Source organism: Adiantum capillus-veneris, chromosome 26 (genome assembly GCF_014529385.1).
Source record: "Adiantum capillus-veneris isolate H3 chromosome 26, ASM1452938v2, whole genome shotgun sequence".
Classification (NCBI taxonomy): Eukaryota; Viridiplantae; Streptophyta; class Polypodiopsida; order Polypodiales; family Pteridaceae; genus Adiantum; species Adiantum capillus-veneris.
Genome location: NC_140956.1, coordinates 28354910 through 28376405, shown reverse-complemented (window position 1 = coordinate 28376405; position 21496 = coordinate 28354910). Strand labels below are relative to the sequence as shown.

Here is a 21496-nt window from a genome sequence, read left to right as displayed (position 1 = left end):
GTTGTCCTGAACGCAGTCTTATGGACATCTTCTGGTCTAATGCGTATCTGATGATACCCGCTCTTTAGGTCTATTCTTGTAAACAATGACGCTCCCTCAAGCCGATCAAGAATGTCATCTATCCTCGGTATGGGGAACCTGTTCTTGATAGTATTCTTATTCAAGGCGCGATAGTCAATGCACATGCGCCATGAACCATCCTTCTTCTGCACTAAGAGTACAGGCGAACAAAAAGGGGATGAACTAGGCTGAATCAGCCCCTTCTCTAAAAGCTCGTTGACCTGACCCATAATCTCTTTCTGCTGGGCTGCACTAACCCTGTATGGTGGTCTATTCGGTGGACTAGAACCTGGCACAAGATCTATAGTATGATCCTCAGGTCTCTCAGGAGGTAACTCCCCTGGCAAAGAGTCCGAAAAACAATCACTGAAACCACTAAAAAAAGTTGACCTGTCTTTATCTAAGGTAGACAAATTAGATACAACTTGAGGTACTTCTTTTGCAAAGATCAAGTACGTAGAAAGATGATTCTTTATTACAGATGAAATAGCAGAAGCAGAAACAACTGGAACAGACTCGCCTTTAAGCTTTACATCAAGGACACGAGTCTTTCCTCTATGTACAAGGGTAATCTTTTTGTTGTAAGTATCCACCATAGCATGCAACCTGTAACACCATGGGATACCCAATAACACATCACAGCCCTCAAGCGGCATAATATGAAATTCTTCCGCATCCACATAGCTCTGAATGTGCAGACGAAGCTTTCCCAGAATGGGAGTAACAGGCTCTGAATGTCCTGGGCATGCCAAACCTGCTTCGCTTGTCATACCCATCTCCTCTGCACGAATGCCCAACTTTGATGCCAATTCTGGTGATATGAAATTTGCACGGGCTCCTGGATCAAAGAAAACCAGCACTGTTTGGTCTCTAACTTTGCCCCAAGCTCTGCATAGCTCCGTGGCATCTGTGTTTGGCTGATCTCCAACCAAATCTGGAACAAGTCCTGCACTCGGCTTTGGCTTCTTCCCTTTATGGTCTGACTTGTCATCCTTATCGTGTGACTTCTTCTGTGGGCACTCATTTGCAAAGTGTCCTTCGTGTTCACAAATGTAGCATTTCTTGGCCTCCCTAAGAGCTTTCCTTTCTTGAAAAGTTTTGCCAGAAAAATGCCTTTTTTGTCCTTGTCCTCGTTCCGAAGAAGATTTAGATTGCTTCTTGGACGTCTCAGCTTCTTCAGTGGAGGGCTTCTTTGCAGGAGACTCAGAAGGCTTTGCTGCAACATTGCCCTTGGCTGAAAACTGTTTGCCCTGGGCCCCTTTCTTGTGGCTATTAAATCCATCGGAATCTCCCTTCGACAGATTGCTGGCCACTCTTGCATTCTCTATCAACTGAAACATATTCATGACAGTAGTCTTTGTGCAGTAGTCCCTGATTTTCTTGGGCAATCCGCAATAGTACTTCTCAATCTGTTCTGACAATGGCACAAACCTGTAAGAGGTGACTGGCAACAGTGCGGCCCAAAACTGTTTACTGTACTCTTCCAAATTCGCACACTGTTTAGCATTCAACTCGTGCCATTCTGTCATCACATCCACTTCAAAAGTGTTTGTCAACCATGCAGGCGCAAAAAGCTGTTTGAATTGGACCCACGTTGTTGGGGCTTGACCTTGGTTCAACAATGCGGTCCACCATTGGAGCGCATTCCCTTTCAAGAAAGTGGCAGCCTTGCGTATCTTTGAAGATTCCGTGAAGTTTTCTCCAGCATAAGCTGCATCGAACTGCTGTATGAAGGTCAAAGCCTGTGGGGAAGCAGGAGAGAGAGCCCACTTGATGTCCTATGCAATGAGAGTGAAGGAGAAGGGAAGAGTGGTGCAGAAGAAGCTTGCGCAGGAAAAACGTGAGAGAGAGAGAGAGCTCGTTGAATTTGGGAGAAGTCACACTATCTTCTTTTGGGCTTCACATTTGAGTATATGAGTAAGTGACTAGGGGGCCATTCACACTTGGGCCCCCTCACTTATAAGTCTTTTTAACTTATAAGTTATAAGTACAAGGCACTTAGGCCTTTATTCCCTAACAACCTCCCACCTAAAGGCAGTGTACCTTGGGAGATCAAAGAATCAGCTAACTATGATACAACAGCTGATCATGCACTTACTCATCCAACACCCATCATCTGACGGCAATATGCAAACCGCTCTGCTGGAAGACTCTTGGTCAAAAGATCTGCAGGATTGTCATCTGTGTGCACCTTGACAAGTGTAATGCTTTTGTCATCAAGCACACTCCTGATAAAATGATACTTCACCTCTATGTGCTTTGTCTTGGCATGAAAAACAGGATTCCTTGCAAGCATAATAGCACTCTGACTATCACAGTGTAGCACAGGAACCGGTGACTTAATGCCAAGCTCTTCTACCAAACGCATGAGCCACAAAGCTTCTTTGCATGCCTCAGTGGCAGCCACATACTCAGCCTCAGTGGTAGACAAAGCAACACATTTTTGCAGTTTAGAAATCCAAGAAACTGCACCTCCTGTGAATGTAAACACATATCCAGAGGTAGACTTCCTGCAATCTGGATGTCCAACAAAATCTGCATCTGTAAAGCCATGCACAGATGTCTCACTCTTCCCAAAACAAATGCACAAGTCTTTAGTGCCTTTCAAGTATCTCAAGATACACTTCACTGCTTCCCAATGCTTTTTGCCAGGATTGCTCATGTACCTGCTTACTACTCCCACCGCAAATGCAATGTCCGGACGTGTAGCAACCATAGCATACATCAAACTGCCAACGGCTGATGCATAAGGAATCTTGGCCATTTCAGCCCGCATATCATCTGTGTTTGGGCAGTCATGTGCAGTCAGTTTTACATATGGAGGCTGCATCATATAGATCATCTCAAGCAAATCGCCATGCAAAAACGCTGTTTTGACATCCATTTGCTTTAACTCCATATCTTCAGAAGCAACCAGGCCTAAAACAAGACGTAATGTGGCAAGCTTTACAACAGGAGAAAAAATCTCATCAAAATCCACACCATGCTTTTGCTTGTACCCTTTAGCAACCAAACGTGCTTTGTACTTAGAGGAAGCATCAGATGTGACCTTGGTCTTGTAAACCCATTTACATGGCAGAGCCTTATGCCCTTTAGGCAAATCAACCAAGTCCCATGTATGGTTTTTCTCCAGAGACTGCATTTCCGAAACCATTGCTTTGAACCATTTCTTACTTTCTTCCCGTTGCATAGCCTCTTTATAGCAAGACGGCTCACCACAATCAGTAAGCATGACATAGTCTAAAGACGGTTCATATCTATCGGGGGGCCTTGTCACCCGAGTAGACCTACGCACCCAATGATCCATAACAGGTGGATTTTCAGCTTGTAAACCATCAAAAACAGCAGGCTGTTCAGCCGGTTGCATCGCAACAACGGGCGGTCTAGGAGCATCAACCTGTTCTCCTACCTGTGGTGCATCAATGGCAACTTGTTGGGGCTGATTTTCAGCAGCTAATGGCTGATTTTCAGCACCATTTTCAGCATGTAAAGGCTGCTGAACATTGGGCCTTCTTGGCTGTCCATATGTAACATCTTCACGAAAAACAACCCGGCGCACTTCCTCGACCTTTGTGGGTTGTTTGTGCATGCAATCCTCATTGAAGATGACATCATTGCTGCGTATGATTTTCCGTAATGCGGGATCCCATAATCTATACCCCATTTCACCATCCTCACCATATCCTAGGAAAATACATTTATGAGACTTTGGTTCTAGTTTGGTGCGCAGTTCACTCCGGATGTGAACATAGGCCTCACAACCAAACACTCATAAATGTGCATATGAGGGTGGCTTGCCAGACCACACCTCCTCAGGCACCTTTCCACCCAAAGCCTTGCTAGGTGAGCGATTAATCAAGTGAATAGCTGTTTGCACAGCTTCTGCCCAAAAACCATGAGGTAATGCAGCATGTGATAGCATACTCCGAACTTTCTCTTGGATAGTCCGGTTCAACCTCTCTGCAACTCCATTCTGAGAGGGATTAAAAGGAGCCGTGAGCTCTCTTTTAATACCTTTAGTAGCACAAAAGTCAATAAATGCTTTTGATACATACTCCCCCCCATTGTCTGAGCGCAAAGACCTAAGCTTCTTGTCAGTTTGATTCTCAACAAACGCAAGAAACTTCTTGAAAGTATCCAAAACATCGCTTTTAGCACGTATTGGATACACCCACACCTTACGTGTAGCATCATCGATAAACGAGACAAAATATTTCTTTCCCCCTAAGGACAACTGTGGCATTTCACATACATCGGAATGCACTAAGTCTAACCTGTCAGACTTCAAAGAAATAGACCTTTTGTGCGGTGTTTGACTGTGCTTACCATAAATACAGTGCTCACAATGAGAAAAATCAGCATACCTCAAACACGGCAAATAACCACAACGAGACAGAGTTTCCATTCCTCTTTTACTCATGTGTCCCAACCGGCCATGCCACAAAGAAACACTTGGCTGCTCGGTTACGGCGACAACATGGTCACGCACACTAGATACATGCAAAGGATACAAAGTGTCCGATTTACAACCCTTGGCTACAATCCGGGTCCCTTTACAAATTTTCCACTTGCTATCACCAAAAGTGGTGTGATAGTCTGCATCATCTAGCTGCCCTGTACTAATCAAACTCTTCTTGAGTTGTGGCACATGACGCACTTTGTGCAAAACAAAAGTCATACCATCAGCAAAAGAAAACTGGACACTGCCAATACCTGCAATGTCACATGCATAGTTGTCTCCCAAATAAACAGTGCCCTGCACCTCACCTGAGTACTGTGTAAACCAATCCCTATGAGGTGTTACATGAAAGGAGGCACCTGAATCAAGAATCCAAGTATGCATGTCCACATCAGAACCCATAGCAAGGGTATGTGCATCCACAGAAGAGGCATTGAGTACATCAATGCTGCTGTCACTGTCACAACTACTAGCAACATTGATTTCCTCAATCAACACAGTGCTCTTCTTGGCATTTCCCTTGTCCTTTGCATCAGTTTCAGCACCCTTGTTCTTCTCTTTCTTCCACTCATAGCATTCCCGTTTATAATGCCCTTTCTTTCCACAATGATGACACACAACATCTTTCCTACGAGATTTGCTGCGTGCCCTGTCCTTACTGTCAGATTTCTCCCTCTGTTGAGACCTGCCTCTCAAGTGCAATGCATTAGAAGACCCACCTGTGGTGTTCTTCCTGTTCATCTCTTCCATCAAGAGAGAACTCTCTACATCTGCATACTTAAGTGAAGCACTTGAGTTACTAAGAGCTGTCCGGAATACATCCCAACTCTCGGGCAATGTGCATAGCAGAAAAGTAGCTTTGAACTCCTCATCAATCGTGAATTTCAGCTCTGTCAGTTGGCTGAAAATAGAATTGAATTCATTGAGGTGCACTAACATGTGCGTGCCCTCCTTGCGGAGATCCATAAGCTTCTTAAGCCAATACACTTTACTGGCAGCACTCTGCTGTGCATACAACTCGTCTAAACGCTTCCACATGCCCCATGCTGTCTGCTCATTCTCTACATTGAAGAGTAAATTGTCAGACACCGAAAGCATGATCGTGGAACGAGCCAACTCGTCCACTTCTTCCCATTCTTCAACCTCCATATCAACCGGTTTCACACCCTGTAACTTAATAGGTTTCGCCTGTTTCTTCTGCAACATCACATTATAACATTGCTTCTTCCATATAGCAAAGTTATGGGCACCTTCAAGCTTGCGAATGTGCAACAAATTGCCACTTTCACTGCTAGAAGCCATTCTGAGTGATTGCAAACACTGAAACCCTGTTTTGCCGACCTAAACACGCCCAAATGTGCGCAATCGGGCAAAAAACAGCTTGCTGTTACAGAAAAACAGCGAGCAAATTTCACGCGAAATCACCCCAAAACAGCGTACATTCACTGCCAAACCCTTACCAAAGGTTTCCACAAGGTGTATACATCATTTGCTTGCTGAAATTCCCTGTTTTAGGGCAAAAATCAGACCTGTAAACACCTGTTTTGCTGAATTTTCAGAACCTCGTTGGTGGAAACACCTGTAAGATTGACTTGTGAGACTTGCCCTAATGAAATTGCATCAAATTGACCCCGAAATTGGTCAATTTCAGCAGAAATAGGCTGCTGTTCGCCAGTTTTTGAAACCCTGATTTTGGGGAAACTGTCACCGGAGGTCGATTCTACACGGTGAGAGGATCCCTTCGCGACAGAGTTGATCGAAAACGGTTGAATATCCTTCCCGCAGCGAGCAAAAACAGAATTCTGATCTGTGTTGCGAAGATGGCTCTCTTGGAAACCCTAAAGCTCTGATACCATGTGTGGGGAAGCAGGAGAGAGAGCCCACTTGATGTCCTATGCAATGAGAGTGAAGGAGAAGGGAAGAGTGGCGCAGAAGAAGCTTGTGCAGGAAAAACGTGAGAGAGAGAGAGAGCTCGTTGAATTTGGGAGAAGTCACGCTATCTTCTTTTGGGCTTCACATTTGAGTATATGAGTAAGTGACTAGGGGGCCATTCACACTTGGGCCCCCTCACTTATAAGTCTTTTTAACTTATAAGTTATAAGTACAAGGCACTTAGGCCTTTATTCCCTAACAAAGCCTTCAATTGGTCCTCAGTTCCTCGGAAAGTTTCAAACTTCACTCTCTGTCCACCTTCCTTGTAATCCTTAAGCTGACTCAAAGGAGCCACATTATCATAAACAGGTGCCTGTAACAGTGGTGCTCCATGAGTGTTCATTCCAGCACTCGCATCAACTGTTTTCCCTGTCATATCTGCATTTTGTACGTATGGCTGCGAAAAACCAGCCATACCAAATTGTGTTCTAGGCACTCGAAACTGGCCATAGGCACCCTGAAAACCTGGTTGGACACCCATGTTCGCGTACATAGGGTTACCCATGCCTGTTTGCATTGTCCCGAACACATTCCCTGGCATATAACCTGTGGAAGGTCCAGCCATAGCTTGAAACACTGAACCACCTCCAAAATAACCAGGATAAGTATTAGGTAATGGAAGGGTCTGACACACAGCGTGTTCATTACTCCCTTGACCATTCACAAATGGTTCCTGTCCAGCTAAAGGAAGCTGCTTTGGATCATTGGACACCGCTAGTTGCTCAACCACATGGACTTTCCCTCGAGCATCATGAGTCCTCTGCGCATTGGAAATTCCTTTTCTTGCAACGGCTTAGTCATGCCTTGTGTAGGAGGCTGAAAACCCTGTGTCGGAGCCTGTAAGAATTCATGCATCCTTGGGTTGTTAGCCAACTGCTGAAACATGTCCATGCAACAACGCGGTTGAGTTCTGAACAACCTGTCCTCTTCTTGAAGAGTTGAAGGAATTTTCTCTGTGCCATGTGAGGAAGATCCCTCTTCAGGTACTTGGTCTCTCTTCTCTGCCGTATCGACAAGCTCTGTGTTGCTTTCACCCACAACAATCCACGCTGCACTTTCTGAAGAAAAAGTGACTATCCCGTCGATGGAACCATGTAACCGGCCCGTACAACGTAGAGGGCGGTACTATTTCAATTACCTGTTAACTTTACACAGAGCACTGAGAAGGGAAGAGAACACAGTTGCGTCCAGCGACTAGAATGTCACTGCGCACACGAGACCGACACCCTCGCAAAAACCCCTGTAGGTCAAAAACACTTGTCTAGGACGGATTCCCTCGATATCTGGAAGCTTTTTGGTGAGCTGTCACAGAAATTCAGTGGGCTGTAATTCTCCGTTTTTCACTGTTGGGAGCCCAAAAGCCTGTACACGCATCCCAAGGCTCTCACGAGGCTCCCCCGATGTTCCCTTGCAGTTTAGGTGCGAAACCCTAAACCTGCAAAAAAACACAGCAGGCTGTAATTCCCTGTTTCGGATCGTTATTAGCGGAGCGAACACGCCTACGCGTGTCCCAAGGGCTCCCGCACGCAATGGGACAGCTTTCCCTGCTAAAAATATCTCAACTGGTGCGTCAGTTGACTCGGCAGCAGAGCAATAAAATGTTCCTCTTGTCATTCCAGAGGTAATGACGCGAACACATTTTCTGGTCAAAAATAGCAGTTCCCTAAATTTTAGGAGATGCTTCCATGGCGTCCCTATCGGTCTCCTGACCATCATTGAAGACTACCATTTGACCACCATCTACAATGTGGGTTAATTTACTGGCTGCTTGTTCCAAAACGGGGATCAAACATAATACGGTAGCTCAAATCTTCAGTTTTAAACAGAAACATGATGAGTCTATTAGGAAATGTACAACTCGAATGAAACAATACATTGCCAGATGCCCAGGGCTAGAGATACCTGCAGAAGAACGACTCGTATCTTTGTTTCTAGAAGGACTGCTAAACAAAGAACTTCATGCTATACTCTACAGTAAAAAGCATAACCCTAGAAGAGTGTGTCAGATGCTATTGACTTAGGAGACAATTGTGATATTTTTAACGAAGATGTCCCTAAGGATAACCAAAGTGAGAAAACAACATCCACTAAACCAGCACAAGTGGAACGGCTGCTGCAGCACCACTTTCAGCCATAGAAGATATGCTCAAAAGTATGAACGACATGATGAACAACATGCAAAAAGAGCCTATGAGGGGACCAGGACAAGGGATACCTCAACAGGGACAACCAATTAGGCAACAAAAATGGTGTGCAATTGAGGATAAATGGATCAACCATGAGACTTACGAGTGCTACTTCCAACCAAAGTATGATGGGAATTTTCAGTACGTGCCTATGAGGCCACAAGGACAACCCATGTACAGATATCAGCCTAATTTGGCCCAAGCTCAAAGACCACCAATGTGTATGGAAAGACCTCAACCTGTGTTGGGTCAACAACCTCCGTACCCAGGACATAATGCATTGCCTGTAAAGTACATGCACTCCGAAGGAGTCATAGATGAACAAGCATTAGTGCTTGTTACACCCTATGCGGAGCCTAGTCCATCTACAGTTGGTAGAAGGAGATTGGTATAATTTACATCCACCACCAATGGAAGAAATCGTGACTTCTGCTCCACCAGAGCTCACACCAATGTATTATGTACTTGACGAGTGGCCCAAATTCCAGTTTGGCGCACACGAGCTTCCATACTCATCAGAATTCAGTGCTAACTGGCCCGGGCAGTCCCTGTCTGACCGACCTAGATCCCCGATGTGAGAAACCCATTTGGCTGCACCTTTTCAAGGGTTTTGGGACAAACAAGTAAAAATAAAATAAATATATCTAATACTTATTTACGGAAGGCAACAGGAAAAATACACCTCCTGGTGACAATTGGTCTCCTACAAATCCTTTGTTGCTTGGGCCGCTTGCTCCACGGCAAGCTTCTCTTTGTCAAGGAGGGTGGTGCAAAGCCTCTCCGATGAAGGTGGCACATAAGAGGAGCCATATTCCCCTTTTTTCATAACCATGGTTCGAAAGTATGGAGAGCTATCCACACAAAATAGAGCATGTTGTGTTAGTATGGAGAGTCGAGAGTCGAGAGTCGAGAGTCGAGAGTCGAGAAGTTAGAACCCATAATGAATACAAAATGGAAGATTGCAATGTACATATGCCAAGGGAAACTCACCGCGAAGCATGGAAGGCAATGTGGTCGTGGAAGAAGAATCGGGCAACTGACCTATCCACCTCTTCCTTCAATTTAGGATTTCAATTTTCGTTGAGGGTGCTTTGGCGATGCACAATGGAAGAGGACGGTGAAGATGCATTTGTCTTGAATGATTGAGAGATGTCGTCAAGGTTGGCTTCCCTTTGCTCTCGCGGTGTCGCCGTGGCGGAGGGATCAACGGCAACAAAACGGCCCCTCTTGGCCGCTTCCGCGACCTCATACACCGTGAGCTTCTCAAGAAGATCTAACCTCTTCTAGGGAGTTACTCGAGGGCAAAACTTCACCTCGTGATTGGATTCATGAAGAAGATCGGCTCGCACTTTGTTTGAACCACCCGTTCTCTTGTACGGGCATAGCTTGCATGTCCATGGTCTTGCACCGCCACCTTTGCCATGCGTGCTAAAGTCGACTTCATCCCACCACGACCATGTTTGCACGGCGGGTCTCCTTTGAGAAGAGCCGGCTTGAGAAGTGGAGTTGGCTTGAGATGACATGATGGTGGAGAGAGAGTAGAGCTTAGAAGTTAGAGGAGAGCTTGTGTGGAGAGAGAGTAGAGGAGAGCTTCAAAGTTGAGAGGGTAGAAGAGAGGGAGGGAGTGGAGACTCAAGGGTAGAGCTAAGAGTGTAGAGTGTAGATACTAGAAGGCTTAGAAGCCTCTAGAAGGTAGACCGTACGACGTGTAGTCGTAGCTTGAGTAGAGAAGAGAGATTGAGGGAATAAGAGGCCCAAGGGAGGCTTTACAGCCTCCAAAGGGCCAAACCCCCCCCCCCCCCCCCCCCCCCCAAAATATGGTCGTTGGCTGCAACTGGCCGTTTTGAAAGGTCAGTTCTTTCAAATTTTGATTTTTTTTGGGCGCTTGGAATTTTCCGTTCCCGGCCGCCGCCGGCCGTTCCGATTGTCCCCAGCCCGGCAGCCTGCGACCCCTCCGTCCGGCCGAAAAACCGTCCGTCCCTGGCCCAGTTCCGGGCGTCCCCCAGTCCTAGGGCCCGTCCCCCCCGTTCCCTATAACTATGCTGAGACTAAGGCAGAGATATTTGAACATCATTATAGGTGCCTAAAAGGCATAACATGTAAAGCAGACCGTGTAGTTAGTGTCTTTTTGATTATTTGAAGTGATAAACTCACATATTGCTTTGAAGATTTCCCTTTACATTGCTTCTTGCCTACTTACCCTTCACTAGTGGTAAGTTTGTGGTCCTCAACCCTTGGACTAAGTTTAATTTACCAAAAGATCCTCCACAACTTTGGGATTTGAGAGTCAACACTTTATTCCAGGCAGTCACAACTCCTTGATATGCGTGTAACTCCAATTGGGGAGTTGGCTATAGTAGAGGACACTGCTATGTTTAGATGGAGAAAAAGAAGAACAAAACAATCAAAACAAGAACGACCTCACCCATCATATAGGTCAATTAGCTCCTTGCTTGACATTTTCATAAGTCTGTCACTGATCTATTGTGAAGCATAGATGTTCTTTGAGGTCTATTCTATTGTATGCATCTTCGTCTATGACAACTATGGGCTGCGCATAGTAAAATGCAACAAGCTATCACTATCGAAGTGGCGCAAGAATACACTTTTTTTTTGTACACTTGAGCTCTACATTCTGTCGGTGGACTTAATGGACTCTAAACAACGTGAATGAGGGTCTACAACAATAGTGAGGGCGGGAATAGTCTTGATGAGAGAGGGTCCGTGGGGTGGGGGGTCACTTCTTCTTCTTGAGAAGAGTTTGTGAAAGAGAGATGGGAGGTGCTTTTATATGCTCAAATACTAGAGGGTGTCCTCTCTTTTCCTTCAAAAACATGGAGAAGCTGACAACTTGCCAAAAATAAGGAAAGGGGAAAAAGCTTAGAGAGAAAACAAGAAGCACCGTCTCTTTTAACGTGGTTTGGTTTAACTGCGAGACACTAACTGGGCGGCGAAATAGACACTCTACCACAAATGAATTGAAACTGCAAGTGTTGAAATTGAAAGAGAGATGATCGAAAAGTGTAGACAAGACGTAGTGGAGCGGAGTTCTTACTGATCTCTGTACAACAGTGATATGTAAAAAGACCATGAAGGCCTCATATTTAAGACACGTAGGCACAAAAAGCAACTGCTAGCAGAAACTGATGCCCAAAAGCTATGTAGTCATGAGTGGATGTAACAAACTTGGACACTCCAAGTCAAGATTCTACCGCGACACAACAGAGATTCACTTGAAACAGTTCACAGTTCACAATTGATTTGATACGGCCCGGCGGAGTCCTGTGCCTAGAGATATTAGCCCCGAAGACTGGCACCCCTTTCGGTATTTCTTTTTGTATTAATCTGTGCTCAAAGGACAAGAGAGTGGGAGGGTTCTCCCTCTCAAAAAGAAAGCTACATGCAAGTAGCAAGTCTTGTAGGCAAAATGAAAATTTGTGCGCTTTGACACACAACAAAAGCCTATATGCATGACAGTGATCCGAGCTTGGATCTAGCATGGACAAGAGCAGCAACAAATGTAGGATGATTTGGAGAAGAACTAGAGTAGCCAATGGACATACTTTATAGGTGTATGTTGCTAATGTGTACAACTTGGATTTTGTATCATTGTTTTTCTCACCAAAAGCTTCGAAAAATACTAGTGTGACAAATTTTCAAGTTCCCCTCACAATTTTGCTTCCTTACAATTTGCAACACAAAGCACTCGAGTTTTAAAGCTCAATCTAAGAACTCATTCTTTTGGGCCACCCTTCAAGATATGCAGCCTAATAGAATTCAAACAAGCTAATGAATTGACTCAAATTTTTTGAACAAGCTTTTGAAATAGAAAGTAAAAACTAGCAGTATAGCAAACCCCACTCGTCTTTCTTGAAAGGTTGTAGCCTAGTTTTTCAACTTTGGCCAAGTAGTCCATCTCGTCAAAGAAATCCTATGAACCTCAATAGCGAAAGAAGGTTGGTGAAATATAGAGTTTCAATTGGTGGACATAAACATCCTTAACTTGCATGCGTTTGATGAAATATAAATCTTTGATGTACAACTCATTAACCTTTCACTTCCGTTTGGTTATGAGCTACATGAACAACTTCTTTCCCAATTGCATACCTTCACTGTTGGTAGATTTTCCCCCGACACCTATCTCCAATAGTGGTGGAACTCCCTCGTGCCTATGTTTTGTGCTAGAAAGGAGCTTGTGTCGCCTATTTTTTGAAGAAACCAAAAAGTGAAAAAAGAAAAAATGAAAGTAGCAATTTGAATAGCAATTTAAAAAAAATAAAATGTAAAGCAATACCTTGCTAGTTGGTTTTAGGTTTTAATTGAGAGAAAAATAAAATGTAAAGCAATACCTTGCTAGTTGGTTTTATGTTTTTATTGAGAGAAAAATGGCCATCTCACTCTTACAAGTGTAGCTCTTGCAATCAGGAGGATTCTGGTTTCAAATCATGCATGATCTATTGAAGATACATTTATTGTAATTTTCATTCTCTTTTTTAGTTATTTTTTGGTAGTTACGTGAAGTAGGTTTTGGCCTTTGAGGATTTAGAAAGAGAATGTATTATTTGTATTGAAACAAATAAATTAAGATTGACGAAGACACAATTTTTACTATGCTTTGGTAGCATAAGAGGTTTCGAATATAAACAACATACAGTAGATGCTAGAGAAATACTATCAACACAAGTTATTACAAGTTTTTAGTAGTTATAGCATTTTGTAGAAGTTATGATTCTTGAGATACAATAAATTCTAGTGACTTATACAGAGTAAGATGAACAATGCTAACTCTTTGCATTACACACATTATAACATCTTAAACTGCATGAACTCGTAAGTCTATTTGTCGTTTAGTATATGTACGCCTAATCTTCATTGATTTAGGTCAAAGGGATTCAATTACATGCACACGACAAAGCCTTATTACATGTTTAATACCATTTGTGTCTTTTCTCGTTCGTACCATTGGCTCATTTAGTTGATAAATGTTTTGCATACACACTCTTAAATTCTCATGTTTCGAAGCATGGTACACACACATTGAGTAGTGAGCATCGATGGATCAAGGACAACTTGTAATTTGAATATAAAGAAAGAAAAATATATGTTTTCCTCTCTCTAAGTTGTGTCTTCTTGTTGCAGATTATCTATTTGTCGAAGGGCACTACTATGCGCACATGTACCACTTTCTTTGTTTTTGTTTGTGTTCAAGCCTCAAGGTTGCCATAGAAGTTTGTCATATAAACCGAAAATAACTCATGAGCATGATGTATGCATTGCAGCAACGATTAGGCAAGTCGGTTGACAATACAGAGAAGTGAGCTCAATTGCAGTGCCATGGATGCAGCAAAGAAGAAAGCGCTCCTCAAGTCCCGAATGCGTGAAGCTGCGCAAGAACGGAAGAAGCGAATCGATTCTCCTCTCGTCAGGTGACTCTTCCACACAAAGAGAGAGAGAGAGAGAGAGAGAGAGAGAGAGAGAGAGAGAGAGAGAGAGAGAGAGAGAGAGAGAGAGAAGTGTGGAGATGTTGTATTATTTAGTGAACACTATGCATGACATGGTTGGTTTTATTATTGTTTTGTGGATGACTGTCATGAGTTTAGTTAGGTTACTTGCATTTATGTATGGATTTTGCCTTGATGTATGACCTCTTTCAACAATGCGGAAGGTTGACTTCCATGAGCTCAGATAGGTTACTTGCATTTATCTATGGATTTTTCCTTGATCTATCGAGATACCCATGTACGTCGTCCTTCAACAATGCTGTATGTGACTAAGACAGAGATATTTGGACATCATTACAGGTGCCTAAAAGGCACAACATGTAAAGCAGACTGTGAAGTGATAAACTCACATAAGATTGCCCTTTACATTGTTTCTTGCCTACTCACTCTTCACTAGTAGTAAGTTTGTGGTCCTCAACCCTTGGACTAAGTTTAATTTACCAAAAGATTCTCCACAACTTTGGGATTTGAGGGTCAACACTCTATTCAAGGCAGTCAAAGCTTCTTGATATGCCTGTAACTTCAATTTGGGAGTTGGGTATAGTAGAGGACATTGCTACGTCTAGATGGAAAAGAACAATATCAAAACAACCAAAACAAGAACGATTTCACGCATCATATAGATCAATTAGCTCATTGCTTGATAATTTCCAAGTCCGTCACTGATCTATTGTGAAACATAGATGTTCTTTGAGGTCTATTCTATTGTATGCAACCTCGTCTATGACGACTATGGGCTGCGCATAGTAAAATGCAACAAGCTATCACCATCGAAGTGGTGCAAGAATATACTTTTTTCTGGTGCAATTGAGCTCTACATTCTGTTGGTGGACTTAATGGACTCTAGACGACCTGAACGAGGGTCTACAACAATAGGGAGGGCGGGAATAGTCTTGATGAGAGAGGGCCTGTGGAGCGGGGAGTCACTTCTTCTTCCTGAGGAGAGTTTGTGAAAGAGAGATGGAAGGTTCTTTTATATGCTCAAATACTCATTGAATCATTTAGTCCTCACATTTAGGTCTCATTGATTTGTAACACATGTCGAGATGCACTTAATTCATTGTGTTTATGATCAATGCCACCCCTATTGGTGAATAGAGATAAAATGCTGTTGGCATTTCATCTCACATACTCAGACAAACACATTTGCGAGAGTACTCAACATTTGTTCAATGCTAAAATCAATTTCTTGAAATTTCAACCATAATGTCACATATTATGGTAAATAATCTATGTACAAATTATATAGCAGTCACCTGACAGAGCACTCTTAGCACATCAATACCACCAAAAATGCCAGAGACAAATTGGTTGTCTCTATCTCAATGTATCGGGAGTTTGTGACAAAGGAGTTGAGTGGCTCCTCTCTTGTGTAGCACGTGCTACACTAGACCCAACCTATTGAATCAACGTGCGCTTTTGGAATAGCCACAGTTAGACCGAAAGCTTCAAGGTAAAGCTCTAACAAGTAAGGAGTATTTTCCAAGTCCTCCTTCTCCATCCGCTTCGCATCAAGAGAAGGGTAGTTCGTGAACTTGACCAAGTATTTCTGGACCAGCTTACCTTTCACTTTCCTTTCCTTGTGCGCTAGGATGTGCTAAGGTATAAGAATTTCCTCCGTTTCTTAGATTGAAATATGTGGAAATCTACATTATGGTGAGATTATCCACCTCTAATAACCATGGATTTGAAGCACCAACCTGCAAGATATGGGGAAGAAGGTTGATAGAGGCAAAGTTTCAAAACATAGGCAACACAAGTTTCCTTCTAGCACAAAACATAGGCATGAGGGAGTTCCACCACTATTGGGGATAGGTGTCGGGGGAAAATCTACCAATAGTGAGGGTATGCAATGGAGAAAGAAGTTGTTCATGTAGCTCATAACCAAACGGAGTGAAAGGTTAATGAGTTGTACCTCAAAGATTTATATTTCTTCAAACGCATGCAACTTAAGTATGTTTATGTCCATCAATTGAAACTCTATATTTACCCAACCTTCTTTCGCTAGACTACCATTGAGGTTCATAGGATTCCTTTGACGATGTCACAAAGTGATGACGTGGCGGACAGCAGAAACCCTAATTTCTGCCAGAAACCCTAAAATTCCTGCAAACCCTAATTTTTGGCCAAAAACCCTAATTTCCGGAAATCGCGGAGACGGATTATTAAAAAAAAATAATTTTTTTTTTTTTTTTTTTGGAAAATGATGAGCGACGTGAATTTTGCTTTTGCTTTTAAAAAAAAAAAAAGAGAAAAGACTCTCTAAGAGAGAGAGAGAACTGATGCTTTTGATTTTAAAAGCTTTTGGGGCTCTGCTTTTGGGCATCCCTTGTAACCTTTAAATTAGTGGTGAGGGCCTCACTTCTCAGAGCATCTGGACGCAGAGTCTGAGAGTGAAACCCTAACCGCTCTCTTGTACTTTGATGATTGATTAATACAAAAAGAAATACCGAAAGGGGCGCCAGTCTTTGGGGCCAATATCTCTAGGCGCGGAACTCCGCCGGGCCAATGCAAATCTATTGTGATCTGTGAATTGTTTTGAAGTGGTTATTTGGTGCTGTCGCGGTTGATTCTTGACTTGGAGTGTCCAAGTTTGTTACAGTGGTATCAGAGCACGGCCGATTTCTCTTCTACGGGAAATCCGATCCCCGAATTTTTTTCCGCGGCACCTATGGCTTCAGGCAATGATCAGTCGACTCCCTCTGCATCTGGAGATGCGGGCTGGGATCACAACGAAGATTCAGGTAGAGAGTATGGCCCGCCTTGGCCTACTTAGGCGGAGCGGCGAGAGATAGAGCGTCGCCAGTTGATCGGCGATGCAACAAAGATGATGCTCAATTTTGCCAAGGACCCGAAGATGGCAAAATATATGAACCAGACCTCTTTGGAAGAGGTACAGATGGAGTGGCAGAGAACCACAACACCACTCCCGAAACCCGCTCTCAAGAAACCTTCTGCCTCCAAGAAATATACGGAGAAGGAACTGGAGAACGTGGTTGATGCACGGATTGCTCAGCTTTTTGACACGCAAAAGAAAGGCAAAAAGCACGGCAAAAAGCAGAACAAAGGTACTGACTTCCTGGGATATTTAGGTCGTCGGTCGACATTTGACAAGACAAAGAAATTGAAGAAGCGCGTCAAGTTTGAAGACCTACCCAGTTCTTCTTCTTCTTCTTCTGACAGTTCTTCTAGCTCCTCGGATTCGAGCGAAGAAGTTAGAAAAGGTAAAAAGCGAAGCAAGAAGCAACGCTTTGGAAAGGGCAAGAGAAAGGCAAAGAAGGCTAAATCTCGCCCAGAGACTCACAGTTCTACTGAGGACTCGTCTACAGATAGCTCAGCTTCCGATGACGGAAAGTTTTATGCGAACAAGAAGAATTTTTACAAAGCCAACCAGTATGACTTTCTCGAAGATAAAAGCAAGAAAGTCCGAGAGTTTAAGGAAGGTGGCCACTCGATCAAGTTTGATACTTTTCAAGATACTCAGATGCTTCGAATGCTTTGTCTTTTATACAGCAGTTTGACATCGCTTTCGCGGGAGGACGCTATTCAGAGCACTCCAAGATTCGGAGAGCTGCCTCTTACTTTAAGGGGAATGCTCGTACTTGGTGGTCCACGCTTCTATTAAGCAAGACTGTGCCAGTTACATGGCTGAAATTCAAGAGGCTTTTTATTTCTTTTTGGTTGACTCAAGAGTTTGAGCGAGATATACGAGCTGCTTGGAACCATCTCCGGATGACCAAGAGCGATACAGTGAATTCTTATTCTGAAAGATTCTGGAGCTCTTTTCTACCCGCCTCTTCATTCAAGAAGATCTCGTTCAGAGAACAGATTGAGCGGTTTACCTTGGGTCTACCTACAGAGATCCGAGATCACTGCTTGGAACAGAAGTAGGCTTCTATTCAGGAGTTGATGAGTCATGCGAAGCGGGGCTTTGCCATTCACTCTGGCAGTCTGACCTACCCCACAGATGAGGCCATGACACAACGAGCCGAACAGACTTCTGGGAATGAAAGTAGAATGAAAAAGAGCAACCCAGAGAAAAAAAAGGATGCACGACCCAAGCTTACTCCTGAGGAGAGAGCTCGCTTCATCAGAGAGGGGAAGTGCTTGGGATGCGGGAAACATGGACATATTTCCGCAAAGTGCCCTGATAAGGCACAGAAAGAACAGAATGATAAAGACGACGACAGGTCTGAGAGTTCGAGAGCAGCTGAGGAATGTGGCAGAAAAGGCAGATAGAAAAGCAGAACTGGTACCACATGGCGTGGGACTTGCACCGAATCTAATGAATGAAAGTACAAACTTTGCCGTTTTTTTTTGGGGCAAAGTGAAGGATCAGGAAGCTCTTTTGAAGGAGCCAAGGCCAACTTCTTTTCACTTGGAATTGGCGGCTCGATTTGGAACTACGCCCGACAGACTGACGCCACAAGCGGAGGTAGTTCGACTGGCACCCGGATGGGATGTTGCCATTACACCGAGCATTGGCAAACTTCGTTTGCAATGACAGGGGTGTTCAGGGCATGCGAGTGACGTTCTACTCAGGATCCCTTGGTACCACAAGAACTACGCTGTGGTTGACTACCGGGCCGAGAAAGCGACTTTGATAAATGAAGGGCTTAGAGATTGTACTTGATGAACTTCAGTTTTCTTACTCATTCTTTTGGGAGAACTGAACGATGGATAAAGGTTAAATATGTTTTGACCTGAAGAAAAGAACGCCAAGATTTTTTTTCTCCACGCTCATGCCGATTGCTTTTGAGAGGGCCTGAAGATCATACCATTGATCTGATATCTGGAAGCACGCCACCGAATCGGCCACCTTATCGTGTGAGCCGAGTACAGAATGAAAAGATTATGAACTCAGTGAAAGACCTCTTGGAAAAGGGTCTTGTCCAGCCTAGTACTTCACCGTATTGCTCTCCAGTGTTGTTGGTTTTGAAGAAAGACAGATCTTGGAGAATGTGCATCGATTATAGCACTCTCAACGAAATCACCATCAAGAACAGATTTCCGATTCCTAGGATCCATGATATACTCGACAGGTTACAGGGATCCTCATGCTTTAGCAGGATTGACTTGAAGAGTGGATATCATTTGATCAGGATAGCGCCAGGAGATGTCTACAAGACAGCTTTTCGGACGACTTTTGGGTTATTTGAGTTTTTGGTGATGCCTTTTGGCTTAACCAATGCTCCTGCGACATTTAACCGGATGATGGACAGGATTTTTCGAGAGTACAGGCTATTTGTTGGCACTTTCTTTGACGACATCATTGTTTTCTCCAAGAATGAGACAGAACACAGAGATCATCTGCGTCATGTCTTTCAGGCATTACGAGATCACACGTTAGTGATTAATGCAAAGAAAAGTGAATTTTTCCTACTAGAGATACACTTTTTGGGACACATTGTGTCAGCAGCAGGAGTGCGAATGGACCCGGCCAAGATAGAGACTATCCGTGATTGGCCCGATTTGAGGAATGTCCATGAAGTTAGAAGCTTCTTGGGACTGTGTTCGTACTACAGGCGGTTCATACGAAAGATTGCAGAGGTTGCTTCCCCTTTGCATACCTTGACACAGAAAGGAGTACCTTTTTCGTGGGGACCCACAGAGGTGACTGCCTTTCAGACATTGAAAGAGAAATTCACTACAGGACCAGATTTGACTTTGCCGGACTTGCAGAAGTCATTTGAAGTATTTTGTGATGCTTGTGGTCATAGTCTGGGTGCGGTCTTGATGCAAGAAGGCCATGTCATAGCTTACGAGAGCCGTTTGTTCTCTAGGCCGGAGATGACAGCACAGATCTATGGGAAAGAGCTTTTGGCGGTTATCCACGCTCTTACTCAGTGGCGGCATTACCTACTCGGAGCGGATTTTACCGTCTTTACAAACCATCAGAGTTTGCTATACTTCTTGTCACAGAAGCAGCTTTCGGAAAAGCAAATGCGGTGGGTGAACATCTTGTCACAGTTCCACTTCCAGATTGTCCATGTGCAGGGACAAAAGAATGTGGTGGCAGATGCTTTGTCTCGGAAACCGTTGGTTCTGGCTATTTCCGCGATACATCATAGGAGCTTTGAGGATATGGTCGATCAGTGTGCCACAGATACAGATTTTGCAGATATTTTCACACGGATACAGGATGGGGAGACAGTAGCTGGATACTCCCTTCGGGAAGGCTACTTGATGAAAAAGACTATGTTGTGCGTTACACAGCCGTTGAGGGAAAAGGTTATGACTGATTGCCATTGTCCACCTTTTACGGGTCACCGCGGCATTGCTACCACCATGAAAGGGGTAGAGAGAGATTTCTTTTGGCGGAGACTGAAGAAGGATGTGGAAGAGTTTGTGCGCAGTTGCTTGGTATGCCAGAAGGTCAAGTTTGACAGGCATAAGGTACAGGGATTGTTACAGCCTTTACCCATACCCACCCACCCCTGGGAAAATATTGAAATGGATTTCATTTTTTTTGATCTCCCGAGAATACAGAATGATCACGATGATTTTCCGATTACATGGCACGCCTGAGACGATTGTCTCCGACAGAGACCCCAGATTTATGAGTTTGTTTTGGAAGGCAATTTGGGAGAACATTGGCACGCGGTTGCAGTTCTCGTCATCGTTCCACTTGCAGACTGACGCGCAATCTGAGATTGCCAATTCAGTGATTTTAGATTTATTGAAGTCTTGTATCTCGCATGAGAAGACTCAATGGGAAAAGAACTTACCTTTGGTGGAATTTGCCTACAATAACACGATACACTCTTCGACGGGGAAGACGCCATGAGAGATTGTTGAAACTGCTGCGAAGGTTCCATCCTTCCTGAGCACGAAAGATAAGATCTTTGAAGTGGATGAATATACGCGAGATTTGGATACGGCTTTTGCCAAGGTTCGCGAGACTTTGCAGAAGTCTCAAGAACGACAGAAAAAGGCAGCGGATCGCCATCGTCGCGACTGGAAACTGAAGGAGGATGATTGGGTGCTCTTACTTTTGAGAAGGCACGCCTAAGAAAGAAAAAGGGAAAGGAGAGGCTTTTTCCAAAGCTTAGTATGTGATACTACGGACCTTTCCAGATTACTGACAAGATAAATGATCTCTCCTTCCGATTGAAATTGCCAGATACTTGGAGGATTCACAATGCATTGCATGTGAGTCTCTTGAAACCTGTTAAGGGTGATGTGCCTGATGATGGGGAGCCTGATGAGCAACCCAAAGTGGAAGAAAACGAGGAGATCCTTGTTCCTGAACAGATTTTGGCACAGAATGATACGAAGAAGGGTAAAGTCTGAAGGCGGGTTCTTGGTTAAGTTCAAGAACTTTCCTGCATTTGATGCGAAGTGGATGGAGGAGGAGG

General features: G+C 43.9%; 1 protein-coding gene across 4 annotated transcripts in view; it reads left to right on the top strand.

The window, feature by feature from the left end:
- The window catches only part of LOC147423176 (protein ABA AND ROS SENSITIVE 1-like), a 138367-nt gene that overhangs the window by 46488 nt on the left and 70383 nt on the right, over positions 1-21496 (top strand). For 2 of the 4 annotated variants that reach the window (XM_086501385.1, XM_086501386.1), the window contains exons 2-3: positions 13777-13813; positions 13917-14063. In XM_086501385.1, coding sequence (XP_086357511.1) covers positions 13972-14063 — 92 coding nt within the window. In that variant the 5' untranslated portion in view covers positions 13777-13813; positions 13917-13971. The remainder of the gene's footprint in view (positions 1-13776; positions 13814-13916; positions 14064-21496) is intronic. The other 2 variants (XM_086501387.1, XM_086501388.1) reach the window with 1 other exon arrangement.